This window comes from Ailuropoda melanoleuca, chromosome 6, assembly GCF_002007445.2.
Source record: "Ailuropoda melanoleuca isolate Jingjing chromosome 6, ASM200744v2, whole genome shotgun sequence".
In the NCBI taxonomy this organism is placed as follows: Eukaryota; Metazoa; Chordata; class Mammalia; order Carnivora; family Ursidae; genus Ailuropoda; species Ailuropoda melanoleuca.
In genome coordinates, this window is record NC_048223.1 from 61,665,919 (window position 1) to 61,680,496 (window position 14,578).

Here is a 14,578-nt window from a genome sequence, read left to right on the forward strand (position 1 = left end):
ATCTATCACCTTATACTTGTCAGAATGGCTAGTATTAAAAAGACAAGAAAGAACAAGTGTTGGCCAAGATGTGGAGAAAAAAGAACCCTTGTGCACTGTTAGTGGGAATGTACATTGGTGCAACCATTGTGGAAAACAGTATGGAGGTTCCTCAAAAAATTAAACATAGAATTACCATATGCTTCAGTAATTTACTACCTGGTATTTACCCAAAGGAAATAAGAACACTTGATTCAAAAAGATAGATGGACTCCCAGGTTTATTGCAGCATTATTTACAATAGCCAAGATATGGAAGCAATTCAAGTGTCCATCAATGGATGAATGGGTAAAGATATGGTGTATATATGTAATGGAATATTACCCAGCTAATAAAAAGAATGAGATCTTGCCATTTGTGACAACATGGGTGGATCTAGAGGATATTATGCTAAGTGAAATAAGTCAGACCGAGAACGGCAAATACCATATGATTTCACTTTTTTATGGAATCTAAAAAATGAAACAAATGAACAAACAAAAAAACAGGAACAGAGTCTTAAATACCAAAAAACGAACTGGTGATTATGGGAAGGAAGGTGGAAGGGGGACAGGTGAAATAGGTGAAGGGGATCAAGAGGTACAAATTTCCTGTTACAAAATAAATAAAATAATTTCCTGTTCTCATCTGCAGATGAAAAGTACCGCATTGGGAATATAGTCAATAATATTGTAATAAGTTTGTATGGTGATAGGCGATGAAACATTTACCGTGGTGAGCACTGAGTAACGTATAGAATTGTCAAATCACTATGTTGTACACCTGAAACTAATTTAACATTGAATGTCAGCTCTATGTCAATAATAAAAATTTTTAAGTGTAGCATGACAGAAGTTCTGGGTGGCTCAGAGGAACATATTGTGGGAAAAATCTGGGCATTGAAAACTCTCAGAAAGAAAATAAGAATAGCGAGATTCTGAAGGTGAAGTTCTGGAAAAACACTAACCAACTATTTTAACTTTTATTTTTACGTATGCATTAAGGGGATACATGACAAAAATCTGTCTAAATACTTACCAAGAGCTTTCCCAATACATTTAAATTAAAATATTAATGAAAAGAAAACATTGTATCACAGTTTGAATGGTAGCATTTTTTCTTTCTTATTAAAACATACCAGGAAATGAGGCCAAGACTTAATGAAATATGGCTATTAGCCCCAGTTTCATAAAAGCATGAGCCTCTGGTTTAACAAAACCTAAGGAATCTACTATAGAAATGGATTGGTCTTACTACCCTGGAGCCTTTTGTGCAGACTATGAACCAAAAGCTCAATATTAATCTAAAATTATTTAATTATATTACAAAGTTACATTATTTGGAAGATGTATTTAAATGACTCGAAGTTAAAAGATCTCAGCATAATACTGGTTCTATAATTATCCTCACAGATAATATTAGTTATAAAGTTAATGACGTAGAACTATAATGGTAGCATCAAGTAGGAGGCTGCCAAGCAGATGGGAGTTTTTTGGTTTTTGTTTTCCACTTGTTTTCTTCCCTTTCCTTCCCTCCTTGCACAAGGAGAATCAGCCACCTGTTCTTAAAAGGTTGAAGTATTTTTGCTGTTCTTGGTTGGAAACACTTGCTTAAACAAAGTAGCACTTGGTTGCTAAACACTTGATTCTAAACTGACAGAGCCATCTAATTTTCGTTTCACAAGGGTTTGGATAACAATTTGATTTCCCAGTCTGTTTCTTTTGTGACCATATAATCCTCTCCCCAATGTTGCAAGCTGTGTGGGCTACAAGCACTTGTGAGCTCATGAGCACAAAGGCTCTATGGTTTCTTTGGGATTAGCATCATACAAATGCAAATTTGGGACAATGGAAGACTGTGTCCATCCTTGTAACTGTTATTGCTCTACGTTGTGCTTCCTATGGGTAGCAAAGCAAGTCATTGTTTTTAAAATACATACTCACTTTAGCTGCTGACTTTTAGGTTGGTTACCTGGAGAAGAGAAGGAATTCCTGCCTATGGATTCACTCTCTAGATCCCATTCAATTATTTTTTTAATAGATATTATTAAATCTTACAGGAGTATTACAGAATTCCTAATTGCAGAATTTGAACTTGAGCTATGGAGTCTTACTTTGCATCTTCAATCTAGGTGTCATTGACCTTTTTAAGTCTGATTACCTGTATGCACTCTCTTCAAAATCTTTCTCTGGTTAGTACAGTATATGGATATGCTGGAAACCAGTTCTTTTCTGTGGCATAATTCTTCCAACGGAGTTGAAATGCTTTGCAAACAATTTCACATATATCAGCCAATCGATACAGAAAGCAATGTCATGTAAATTCCTTCCTTTTTATATATTGTCTTTCAGTGATTGTCAGGGATTCATGCCCATACAGAGACTCTGGTTTGGGAGGAGGAAACAGGGGCTTGAGAGGGGAGAGCAAGAGCAGAAGCTGCCCGCCTGCTGTTACAACTGACCTTAGTTGGTGGTCTCAACTTCTTCCTCCTTTGTGCATGCTTAGAAATAGCAACATGCCTTTCCCTTTCGTGTAATCATTATTTAGTTAATACCCAGTAGGATTTGTAAGCCCTTCGCATCTCTGTGGATTTATTTTATTTCAGAGTGCAAGTGACTTTATGGCCCAATTACCATCATTGTGACTTATTGCACTATTGTGGGAGGGAGAGAGGAGCAAGAAACAGACTGATCATATGTATCGCCATCAACAGAATGAGTGCCACACACTCTTGGCCAAGGAATAGGGGTGGATGAAACCTTTCTGTTCTATTGTTTATCAGAGCACTGAAGCCTGGGTGATTGTGCTATATTTTCATAGACGAGTATGTCAAATGCATGAGTGAAGATGTTGTGATAGTGGTGTTAGAGTAATCAATGTTTGGGAGGTAATGAATATTTTGAGTTTAAAAGATGTCAAACGTCAAAGACGAGAGGAATGACTGAAGACCAGATGCTGCCCCCCTCAAATTACAGGGGAATTGAAGTGAGACTGAATTAACATCTGACCCCAGAAATGCACCGCCGTGGCCGGATCCTTATTAGAGAAGAAGCCAGACGGCCCTTGTGCTTACAGGAGCTCGCGGCGCAGCCGGCTGTGGACCAGGGAAAGCAGCAGCAACAGCCGCGGGAATTGTGACCCTCGGGCCCGTCGCCTACCTGGAGTTTCCGCAGCGCCTGGTTCAGAACCATCGAGGCGGACAGCTCCCGGGCGCCTGGCGCCAACTGCGGCAGGGGACCGTGAGCGCGGGGCTCGCGCTCCGTGAGCAGACTCGGGCGGCAGGAAGAACCGGCTGAGTCCCCTCCCCTCCCGACACTCACTCGGTTCTTCCCTTCCCCCTGCGGGGTATCGCAGGGCCTGCGGGTGGCTGTCCCGGGCCGCACGTCCCTGCAGGCCGGGAAGCCACCGACCGCCCTCCCCCTTCGCGTTCGCTCGCCGCCGCCGCGCTCCTCGCCCCGCCCGGGTGAGGGAGTGGGGCGTGCCTCGCGCCGGCCCCGCCCCGGCCTGGCTCGTCATTGGCCGGTGGGCCGGAGGTGCGAGGAGGCGAGGTCCGCCTCTGGCGGCTCGCGCCCGGGAAGGTCGGCCGCGGAGCGCTGGGTGCAGCGGGAGGGCGCGCGGGGACGCGGCGGGCGCCGAGGAGACGCAGCGGCAGCCGTAGGGCGGAGGGCGCCGGCGCTGCTCGAGGCGGCCCGCGCGCGCTACGAGAGCCTGCACATCTCGGACGACGTGTTCGGCGAGTCGGGCCCGGACAGCGGCGGGAACCCCTTCTACAGCACGTCTGCCGCCTCGCGCTCCTCCTCGGCCGCTTCCTCGGACGACGAGCACGAGCGCCCCGGGCCCCCGCCGCCGCCCTGCGCCCCCGACGCGCAGGAGTCGGAGGAGGACGAGGCCGGCGCGGGTTGGAGTGCCACGCTGCGGGACCGCCCGCCCCCGCGCTTCGAGGACACCGGCGGTAAGGCGCTGCCCGCGGGGGCGGAGGCGGCCCGGGGAGGCGTGAGCGCGGGACCGGGAGAACTCCAGACGCTCCGTGGGCCGGTTGGGCGAGGGCAGCTGTGCCTGGCAGGACACAAATGGGGCCGCGGCAGCGGGGATTTGAAGTGCGAGAATCAGTCTGACTGCGTGGGGGGCTCTGACTGCGTGCTGGTAGGGGGGGCGGCTCCGACTTCTCCGCGGGTGGAGAGGATGAGGCGGAGGCCAGGGTCAGCACCCTGCAGCTGTCAAGGACCTGGAGCGGGAGTGTCCACACTGCCCTCACTTGCTGGGAGTGTCCAAGCTAGTCACACCTGTGGGGTCACCCCATAGGGGTGCGTTTGAGTTAGGCTTTACTAGTTGAAGGGATTCTTAAAATCCTGACGCGGCTGTGTGTGTGTTACCGGGAGGGGGGGCGTAAATCATTTCGTATTGATGGCCCCAGAGCAGCCTTACCCAGGTGCCAGGGGTGGGGCAGGTAGAGGTTGGAGGGAGGCCCAGTGAGAGCCTCGGGAGAGGCCTCCCGGGGCGTCTTCACTGGCTCGCGTTTTCCCCAGTTAATCTGAGAAACTTTGTCCGTGCCTTTCAGGATCACTTGCTAAGAGCAGAGAAGAGTGAAAGGACAAGTTTAGCAGCATTAAGGTGTATGCTCTTGCGCCCGAAGCAATTCCATGTGTGTTCTGCTTACTGCCAGGGTCATGGTCAAGCTCCTGGTTTCTGGAGGTCAGGAGCGCTGGCAGCTGTGGCTGCTTCAGGCCCTCTTTTACTGTCTCCTTTTTCGGGAGGTGGTTCTGAAACATCTCTACTTATCCTGCAGGAGCTCTCCAGCCTCTGCCCTCTGGGAGAGGTGGAGACCAGCCAGCTGTTTCCACCTGTCTCCTGATGCTTTTTCCTTGCTCAGCAGCCTTCTGTGGGCAGGGCCTTGTTTCTGCACACGATTTCCCTGTGTGGAAGAGCATGCAACCGGTGTTGTTGAGGACCAGGGAGTGGCCGTACTGGGCATGATGCGGCTTTTCCTGGGGCTCTCCCTGATTATTGTTCAACAATCGGAGGGCAGGCCCAAGGGACCCCTGGCTGGTGCCTGGGCTTGGATCTGGACAGAGTGCTGCAGCCTGCTGGAGGGCTGCTTGGGTTGGCTGGACTCTCTCAGCAGGGAGTGGTCTGCAGACCTCCCACAGGCAGGCTGCAGTGTGGACACCCTGCGCTACAGTGGGCTTGCAGGGTCCAAGTTCACTGTGCAGTTTGGCATGGGTACATTTAACCACATGTTCTCATTTAGGCTTTGGTTAAGAGTTTGGGAATCTTCAAAGTCCTGTCACTCTGCCTAATCCTTTTAAACCCCCTACATTTTCCGGAATGTCATAAGGGTTTCCAGCTGCAGACGGCTGTTTTCCATTAAATTAGCTCTTTAAGAATTGTACATACCCAGAACTCTGGTTTGGCAGACTTGCTGCTGTGAGTGCTGTGATCTAGGTTTTGATCTTGGTACATGAGATACGTTTCCCTGCCTCTCCGGGGAAAATAGGGGAACTGTGTTAGCTTCAGCCTGGTTATGAATAAGATCCGTGAGTGTTGGTGTGAGAAGGATGAACACACCTACATACATTTTCAAGCAATATTATGTTTCTTAGTAACCTGTACTTCGGAGAAATTCTGCATCAGACCAGTTTAATCTAACCACCGCAGCACTTAAACGGTCACGAAGTGCGGGATCATGTGTCCTTTAGCATGAGGGTCAAATTCTGCTTCCTTCGGATGTTCACTGAGCTCACACCTGCACCTGAGAACCACAGGCAAGCGCTTTAACCAAAGATATTAGTGGTTATTTGATGGTATTTATACCCGATTTTGTTTTCTGGTTCTGTGTGGAAGCTTGCTTTTAAAATCCAGCCCTAATGAAGAATTTCCTTTCCTCCTTGAAACAGTCTCTCCCTCAGGGAAATTTGGGGTGGTGGTGGAGGGGTGAGGTTGATGGTTTATTAAGCATGAGTTCAGATTGCCTGAAACAATGGGATATGATTTATGGGGGTTGGAAATAGATGCTGAACAGAGAAAGCCCTTGTGCCTACTGGTGGGGGGAGGGCGGGGGGCGAGAGAGGGACATGTTTATTAAGAGGCTGAGAGCTGCGCCCTGGCCACTCTGAGAGCAAAGAGGTTCAGGCTCTGTGGTTTATCAAAGTGTACAATCTGACCCCACTTGCAAGGAATGCAGCTTGGGCCTTTCTTCCATCTTTGTTCCCTGGTTTGTTGACAGACCTCCTTGGGTAGTGGGGTAGGAAAGGGAGGCAAGCAGGAGGCTGGCATTTTGATCTGTAATCAGCCCTCATAAAAGTAAATCCGTAGCAGAAATGGCTGTTGCAGCTGGAGTCAGATGAGGAAAGCAAAGGATTCTAGACTTCGGGGCCAGGCTTCCTGCCTGCCTGCTGCTGTAAAGATAGTTGCATGTGTGTAGATAAGTGGGTGTGTATGTGTGCGACTGTGTCTTATACGTACATATGTATTGCTTGTGCTGGTTTGGGCTGGTTGGGGTGTTTTTCGTTTGTTTTTTAAATTAGAGCTTACAACTGCTGTCTGGGAGCCGTCTGATGACTAGAGTCCCTGTGCATGAGGGAGGTGTGGGCACTGGGTGCCACCGAGCTTTGATCTGCATTTGGCGTGTACACAGTAGGCAGACACTTGGTGCCCAGCTGAGGGGAGGAGGGGCAGGGAGGCCATTTCTGTGGTTCAGGTTGAGACTCTGCTGGCTGCTTTTCAGGGTGTTCTTGTCTTCCCAGACTCTTCCTTCTGTTTTGCCCATGTTTCTAGCTTTCTGGATCGGGTCTTCCAGAAGTGCAGCCATTAGTTATGGGTGGAGGGGTCCTCTCCCTCACCCCTGTTTCCTCTCCTCTCCTCTCTGGGTTCTGGTTGTGCCTGGAGAATTGCGTCCCCTTGAGATGACTTAAATACAAAGACCATGATTGCGGGGCTGACTCTTAACCTCTGTGTGAATGGAGGGTCAGCCTGGGAGCTGGAGATGCTTACTGGGAGCACAGGGCCCAGAACCTTCTCTTCATCACACTTGCAGCTCTCCCTCTAAACTAGCCCCCTCAAGCTGTCAGCCTCGCCTGCCCACTGTGCAAATAACTGACAGAGCATGCCAGCTCACTCTTGGGAAACAGCATGAATTTCAGGCCCGCCTGCTTTTGCGCTTCTGCCCTTTTGGTTTCTTATTCTGAGCAGTCTTGTGATTCTTTCTCTCTAAGGAGGCAAAGGAGCAGGCAGATTCACAGAGGCTCAGGGGCTCCCTGTGTTCGGCTTTGTCGGTGCTTTGTCGTGGCTGGCTGGGATCTGAGCTGTTTGCTCTTTCTATTAGAGGATGGACTTCATAGGGGTGTTTTTTCCATGTACCATGTCAGCACCCTCTGTAATCATTCAGTAGGGAGGAGATATGACCTTGAGTAGCTGGGGAGGACCAGAGGGCTTTGAAAATTAACATCGTTCAGTGTTTTATCTTAGGGTTTGTTGTGGGTTGATTTTGGCTTAAAGTCTTTTTTGACTAACAAGAAAGAGGAGAAAAATCTCTTACAACCTGAGTTAAAAGGACACTCTCATAATGGATTTGTTTGCTGAGGTACCTGGGGCCCTGTCAGTGGAGTCCAGGATAAGCAGCTGCTCCCACCTTCAGCTCTGTACCACGTTTTGTGGCTCCAGGAGGACCTGGGAGTCTGGGCAGCTCCAAGGTACATCTTATGCAGTGCTACGTGGTAACGATGCATGGGCCACCACCACCCAGAGCTCAGAGAAGGGAGCTTGCTGGAGAGAGGATTTGTTCAGGTGGTGGCCAGGACGCTTATCGTAACCAGCAGTCCCCATTCGTAGCATGCCGAACCTTCGAGAATACTCTGAGAGAGCCGGTATCACCGCCACTTTGCAGAGAAACACAGTCATGGTCAGGGGCCATGAGATCACCTGGTGAAGTGGCAGCCTTCTGACCAGGCAGACTTGATCATTCAGGAAGGTCGTGCCTTTTTCTTTTCTTCTTTACAGCATCTGAAACCTTTTTCAGTCAGAAATATTTACTTTCATATTTTTTTTTAAAGATTTTATTTATTTATTCGACAGAGATAGAGACAGCCAGCGAGAGAGGGAACACAAGCAGGGGAGTGGGAGAGGAAGAAGCAGGCCCATAGCGGAGGAGCCTGATGTGGGGCTCGAACCCATAACGCCGGGATCACGCCCTGAGCCGAAGGCAGGTGCTTAACCGCTGTGCCACCCAGGTGCCCCTACTTTCATATTTTTACATGGAATTGCTTTTAACTTTTTCGGGGGATATGCAGTTCTGTGCGGTTTAATGCATCGATGGATTTGTGTAACCAATCCCCACAGTCGGACAGGAGACAGAAAATCTAGAATTTTATCTCTTTATGTAATCCCTGCTACGCCTCAGCCACTGTGATGAGAGTTTAGGGTGTTTCTGCGGGTCATGGGGCTTTGGATACATTGGCAATCTGGGGGTTGTGTGGGGTCTGGTACTCCGTTTTATTTATTTTATTTTTTTAGATTTTATTTATTTATTTGTTTGACAGAGAGAGAGACAGCCAGCGAGAGAGGGAACACAGGCAGGGGGAGTGGGAGAGGAAGAAGCAGGCTCATAGCGGAGGAGCCCGATGTGGGGCTCAATCCCAGAACGCCGGGATCACGCCCTGAGCCAAAAGCAGATGCTTAACGACTGAGCCACCCAGGCGCCCCTGGTACTCAGTTTTAAAGTTGAAAACTCACCTTTATTTTTAAGAAGTGTGATCATATATTTTTTTCTTATTAACAAGTAATATATGTACATTTAAGAAATCCCATAACTCTCATTACTCTAGATAATCAGACTTAATCATATTGAGTATATCCTTCGGATGCCTTAGGTTGCATCTTGTTTGGTGACCTTCTTTTTAATTGTAATTAATATATTGTAAACGTTTTCCATTTACATTTTAAAATGTCAGTTTTAATGAGTCCGTGATATAACGCAGTTCCTTCTGGGTGGGCGTTGAGTTCATTGCCCCTTCCCCCTTGTATTTATTATGCTACGATAAATATTCTTGAAGCTTAAGTTTCTGTGCACGTCCTTAACACATTCCTTAGCATAAAATGATCAAAACAGAATTGCATTAAGGACGCACTATAAGGTTTTTGATGTCTGTGGTGAAATAGTCTTCCAGAAGTGCACCTACTACGCTCCTGCCAGCAGTATTCCAGAGAGGCTTCGAAAATCTTGCTTAGAAGACAGAACTCCAGTGCACGATTCCTTCTGGTAGGGTGCTCTTGGAGGACCGGGGCATTTCATAAAGCTCGTTGAGGTGTAACACACAGTGCACGAGTCGTAGTACACAGCACAGTGAGTTAACTACTACCCCGTTGAAGATCAGGAACGTTCCCAGCACCCCGAAGATTCCCGCCTGCTCCCCAGTCAGTGAGTCACTCCCTCCCTCCAGGGGTGACCATTATTCCGACTTCCATTCCATCACCATCGATTAAGTTTGCCTGTTACTTTGGTCTGGTGGCTCAATTTATCAATATGTCTGTGCGATTCATCCCTGCTGTTGCATGTGGCAGCCTTTGATTTCGTATCGTGTGTAGTACTCCGTCATATAAGTGCTGTAGTTGGTTATCCGTTATCCTATTAATGGTCTTTTACCTTTTGTCCAGTTGGGGCTTCTGTGGGTACAGCTGCTTCACAAATTCTTGTGTTTTTGATGGACGTATACGTCATTTCCCTTGAGCACATAAACCCGGGAGTAGGTTTGCCGGGTCATAGATTCGATGCGGGTCTCACCCTCGGCTGTATTGACCTTGTGGGCTGGATGGTGTTTTGAGGAGGCCTGTGTTGTGCATTGCCGGATGGTTAGCGGCATCCCCGGCCCCTCCCTGCTGGATGCCCAGTGACACCCTTTCCTGTAGTTACGATAGCCAGACATTTCTCCAGGCATTGCCATATGTCCCCTGGGGAGCAAAATCACCTGCAGTTGAGAACCACTGCTTTATTTTTATTTATTTATTTATTTAGAAAAGATTTTATTTATTTATTAGAGAGAGAGAGAAAGAGCGCAAGCAGGAGCAGAGGGGAGAGGCAGAGGGAAAGGAAGAAGCAGACTCCCTGCTGAGCAGGGAGCCTGACACAGGACTCAATCCCAGGACCCTGGGATCATGACCTGAGCTGAAGGCTGAGCCCCCTCCCCATGCCCCAAGAACCACTGCTTTAGTACATATACTGCCAAATAGTGTTCCAGTTTATACACCCACCAGCGATGTACGAGACGTGTCATGTATTAATTCAGCAAGCATATTGAACCCTGCTGGGATAAAATGATAACTAAGACCTGTCTCCTGGGGTCCAGCAGGAGAGACAAAGTGAAGGAAAGGAGGAAGAGTCTCCAGCGAACAGTGGGATCAAGGTAAACATGGATTTATATGGGATTGCGGAGATGCACCTGATCCAGCTGGCTGGGGGAAGGAGCGGCGCCTCGGATGGACACGGCGCCTAAGCTGCATCTTGAAGAACAAATAAAGATTAGTCAGGTGAAGAGGAAGGAACAGGGCATCTCAAACTTGGGCAAAGGCCGGGAGGGGAGAAGGTATGCTGCTTGGCCCATGGGCGGCCCCGCTCTTTTCCTAACCTGAGCCTCCTGACCTGAGGCCTTCCCAGTGAAAATGTCCTGAAATGGACATGACGTCATTGTCACCATATTGCAAGTAACTGGCTGGAATACGAGCTCCCAGGTTCAGGTGTGGATACAGGTGTTTCCTGCAAATGCTGCGGCCCACGCGGGGGGGATTTGGCAGGTTTGGTGAGAAATACAAGCAAGCTTACAGAGGATGGAATCTGAGGTCTGAGGTCTTCCCTTGAAGGAAGGAAGAGGGAAAGGGACAACTCAGCTTGTATTGGTGGGAGGAAGCACGGTGTTATCTCGGGGTGGGAGCGATGTCGTACTAAAACAGTAGCAGGCTACCTAAAACGTCCTGTGATGTAGAGATGATGCTCTGCCTAGACTGGCACGTGGTACAGAGGTCCCGTCTCCCCCTGTGACTTTCAGAAAGAATTGTTACAAAAGTGGAAACCTCGGGCCATATTTAGCTGTATGTTTAATAAATCACTTTACTAAAAAGTTTAGAACTGCAAATCTTTACACTCTAACTGGGACAGCATCACTCCTTGGCCAGGATATTGGAAACGTCATCTGCTTTGATTTCCAGCTTCTAGTCTTGCTGACACCCCCGCCCCGTCCCCATTTCTTCTGTGAAAGAAGAGCGATCTTTTACAAACACAGGCTCATCCACTGACTCCTCTGCTTAAACCTACAAGTGGCTTCCAATTCCAGTTCCAACAGGAATTCCAGAGTCCTTTGCAAGGCCTCCAATGCCCACAGGTGCTCCATAGCCTTCCTTTCCAGTGTCCCCTTTCATCCCCTGTCCTGCCATCAACACAAAATCTATTCGTCTCAGAGCCTTTGTGCCTGCGGGGCCTGTATCTGGAATGTTCTTCATGGCAGCCCTTGCTTGATAGTTTGGTCTTGGTTCAAATGTCACTGTCTCCAAGAATATAAAATCACTACATTCCCCTGTCCCTCTTCGCAGCCACATAAGCTAATACATTTCCCATGTGGGATGAGACCTTGGATGTCTTGGTCACAGTTAGCACATGACTCTTCCTCAATGTTTGTTGAATAAAAGAATGAACAGAAGAACAGATGGACGCAGAACTAGAGTGTTAGAAGTGAGGGTGGGAATCAGCCCCACTGAAGAAATGTCTACAAGGAGCTAAGCGTTTTCTACGTCCCAAATAGTGGGAGAGAGGTTGGGGCAGCTCTTGAAGGAACGGATTCCTTACTAGGAAGGCACCGAAGCAAGTCTGGGATGTATTTCACAGGGTTTTCTGTCCTGCGTAGAAAACTGAACTTGGCCTCTGAGGAACTCTCCAACCTTGGGCTTCTTCAGCCTGCCCACCTCCTAAGAGCTAGAGACCCCCCGACAGGAGTCTATTAGAAACTTGCAGGGGACCCAGCTTCTTGTACCCCTTTATTTGTTTAAAAAGTGCTTATATGTCATGTACTATGTGCCAGATAATGTTCCAAGCACTTTTTTTTTAAGATTTTATTTATTTATTTGAGAGAGAGAGGGAGAGAGAGAAAGAAGGCACGAGCAGGGGAAGGGGCAGAGGAGGGAGACGGAGAAGCAGACTCCCTGCTGAGCACAGAGCCTGACACAAGTCTCGATCCCAGGACCCTGAGATCATGACCTGAGCTGAAGTCAGATGCTTCACCGACTGAGCCACCCCGGTGCCCCTAAGCACTTTGTAATGTGTGTGATCCTCTAAACAATCTCGTGAGGTATTATTATCCCTATTTTTAACATAGGGAAACTGAGTCGCAGAGAGGTTAAGTGGCCTTCGGGTGAACTAGTTCCTTTGATTAGGGGACAAGGAAGCATCATACTTAGAGTGTGAGTATGGAACATAGTATATGCTGGTCGGATCAACTAGTTCATGATAAGACCTATGCGAAGGGCCTTGAAGACCCGTGTCATTCTCCAAATCTGTTTTGCCTGTTGCCTCTCTTCCTGGGCAGTGGCTGCCCCTCATTTCCCAGCACCCCTTGTAGTGACACGGGGCTGCTGCCTGGATTCAGGGCAGTGGAATATGAGCCAAAGTGTGGATCCCACTCTCAGGCCTGGCCACGTGGAGGCTTCTCTGAGCCACACGTCAGAGATGTTGGGGGCCAGCAGACAAAAGGACCTTGTGTCTAGATCACCATTTGGAGAAAAGCCACTCACACCTCAGTCATATTTATCGTGGACTAAATTTATGTCAGGAAGGAATGAACTTCTTTTCTCTTCCATTCATCCTACATTCGGTGGGGGTTTGTTAGAATAGCAGCTTAACTGGCACAGACACTGAAGAAAAGAGGATTGATGGGGAAAAGTGGCTTCAGAGCAGGAGGGCCCCATGCTGAATCCCTACGTGAGGATTCATGAGGGGAGATGATGGAAAATAACCCAGATAATAAAAATAACTTTATATTCTCTCAAGGAAGTACCCACGGGAACTTTGGAAGTGGACAGGTAAGAATGCAGGTGGGCACTGGGCATTGATGGTTCTACATGCAGGTGTTTGATTGCACATTGATGGTTTGAGGCTGTAGATGGTTTGAAAGGGGCTTGGCGGTCCGTTTATGGCTGGGGAGGATCCGGGGCAGAAGGCCTGGGCTGTGCTGTGTGCTCACCCTGTGATTTTTGGGCAAGTGGCTCAGCGGAGTCTGTCATCTGTGCAGGAGCTCCTGCCCAGAGTTCTGGGAATCAGTGACGATGTGTGGGGAAGCACAGAGCTGTGGTCATTACAGGTAGCTCTGTCTTTCTTCCTTTAAACTCCTTTGTCCTGTGTGGCCAAAATGCACATGCACAATGGATATTGTGGTACTTAGAAGATTTTCAAAACTTTTTAGCAACCAGGAACCTTAGAGAGGACAAACCCAAGGTACATATGTGAGCCAGTGGACAGCAGGCACTGTCTTCAAAGTTGGGAGTGAGAGGGTCCCAGAGCTCCCCCCCCCGATCCCCACCCCTGGGTGCCTCCACCCCCTTGGCAGCCCCTTGGTTCCTGAGGCGCCCTTTGAGGCATCACCAGACGCAGTCTGAGAATCCACCTCACACTCTAATGTCAAGGGCCTTTGGCTGGGACCCAGGTCAGGAGGGGAGAGAGACCCCAGGAGCAGGTGACCGAGGCCTCTGAGAAGCGCCCCATCCTTTCCGAGATGGTGGAGAGGACACTGATAGGTCAATCAAATTCTGATGTTTCAAAGCCGCCAAAAAGCGACTATGGCAAAAGCGATTAAAAATTGAAGTATTTTGGATGGAATTGGAGTGGGAGGACTCCTGTTATCTTGTTTAGGAAACTGTTACAAAGAGAAGATCAGGGATTGGTATAAAAGATGATTTTCTGGGAAGAAAAAATATAAATAACTGAAATTGTCTAAAGAGTGGTGAGAGTCTTGCTTACAGTTGTTCCTGCTGCATTTGGGGAAGGTAGAGAACCTGTAACATCTTCAATTTAAGATTTCCTAAGAATCCCCAGCTGAGTTGGGGGGGGCGGGTGTCCTACGTGAAGATTCTGAGCTTCTGTGAGTGAGCAGACCTCCACTCCAGAGTCACGTAAAAAACAATCCTCACCTCCTTCTTTTGCCTCTAATGAAACTTGCTTTCCTCGGGTCCCAGCATTCCAGGCAGATAAACATGTTGCCATTCGTTGGCTCTTACTAATATTTCAGCAGGATTTCCAATGTGTTTTCCTTGGCTGGCTGGGAAACTGGACCACAATTTATGGCATCTTAGGGGGCATTCACGCAGAGTTCCAGTGGGATCCTGGACCAGAACCTAATTGGAGATCGGAGATCATTGCAGTGAGAAGCTTTTAAGATTGAAAGAGGTACATGTTATGCTAATATTAGCAAGCGTAAGTTCACACTGTCTATCGAAAATTTATAGACAGACTCATTATCTTCAAGAAGGCTGGCAGATAAATAAATTCTGGGAAAGATGCGGGTAAATTGGTAAATTCAGGGAGATGGTA

At 48.2% G+C, this 14,578-nt stretch overlaps 1 protein-coding gene across 1 annotated transcript in view; it reads left to right on the forward strand.

Annotated features, from left to right (window-relative positions):
* Positions 1-3,636: 3,636 nt before the first annotated feature.
* The window catches only part of PGBD5 (piggyBac transposable element derived 5), a gene marked incomplete at its 5' end in the record, with an annotated part of 104,575 nt that continues 93,633 nt past the window's right edge, over positions 3,637-14,578 (forward strand). The window contains one exon of the mRNA XM_034663575.1: positions 3,637-3,970. Coding sequence (XP_034519466.1) covers positions 3,637-3,970 — 334 coding nt within the window. The remainder of the gene's footprint in view (positions 3,971-14,578) is intronic.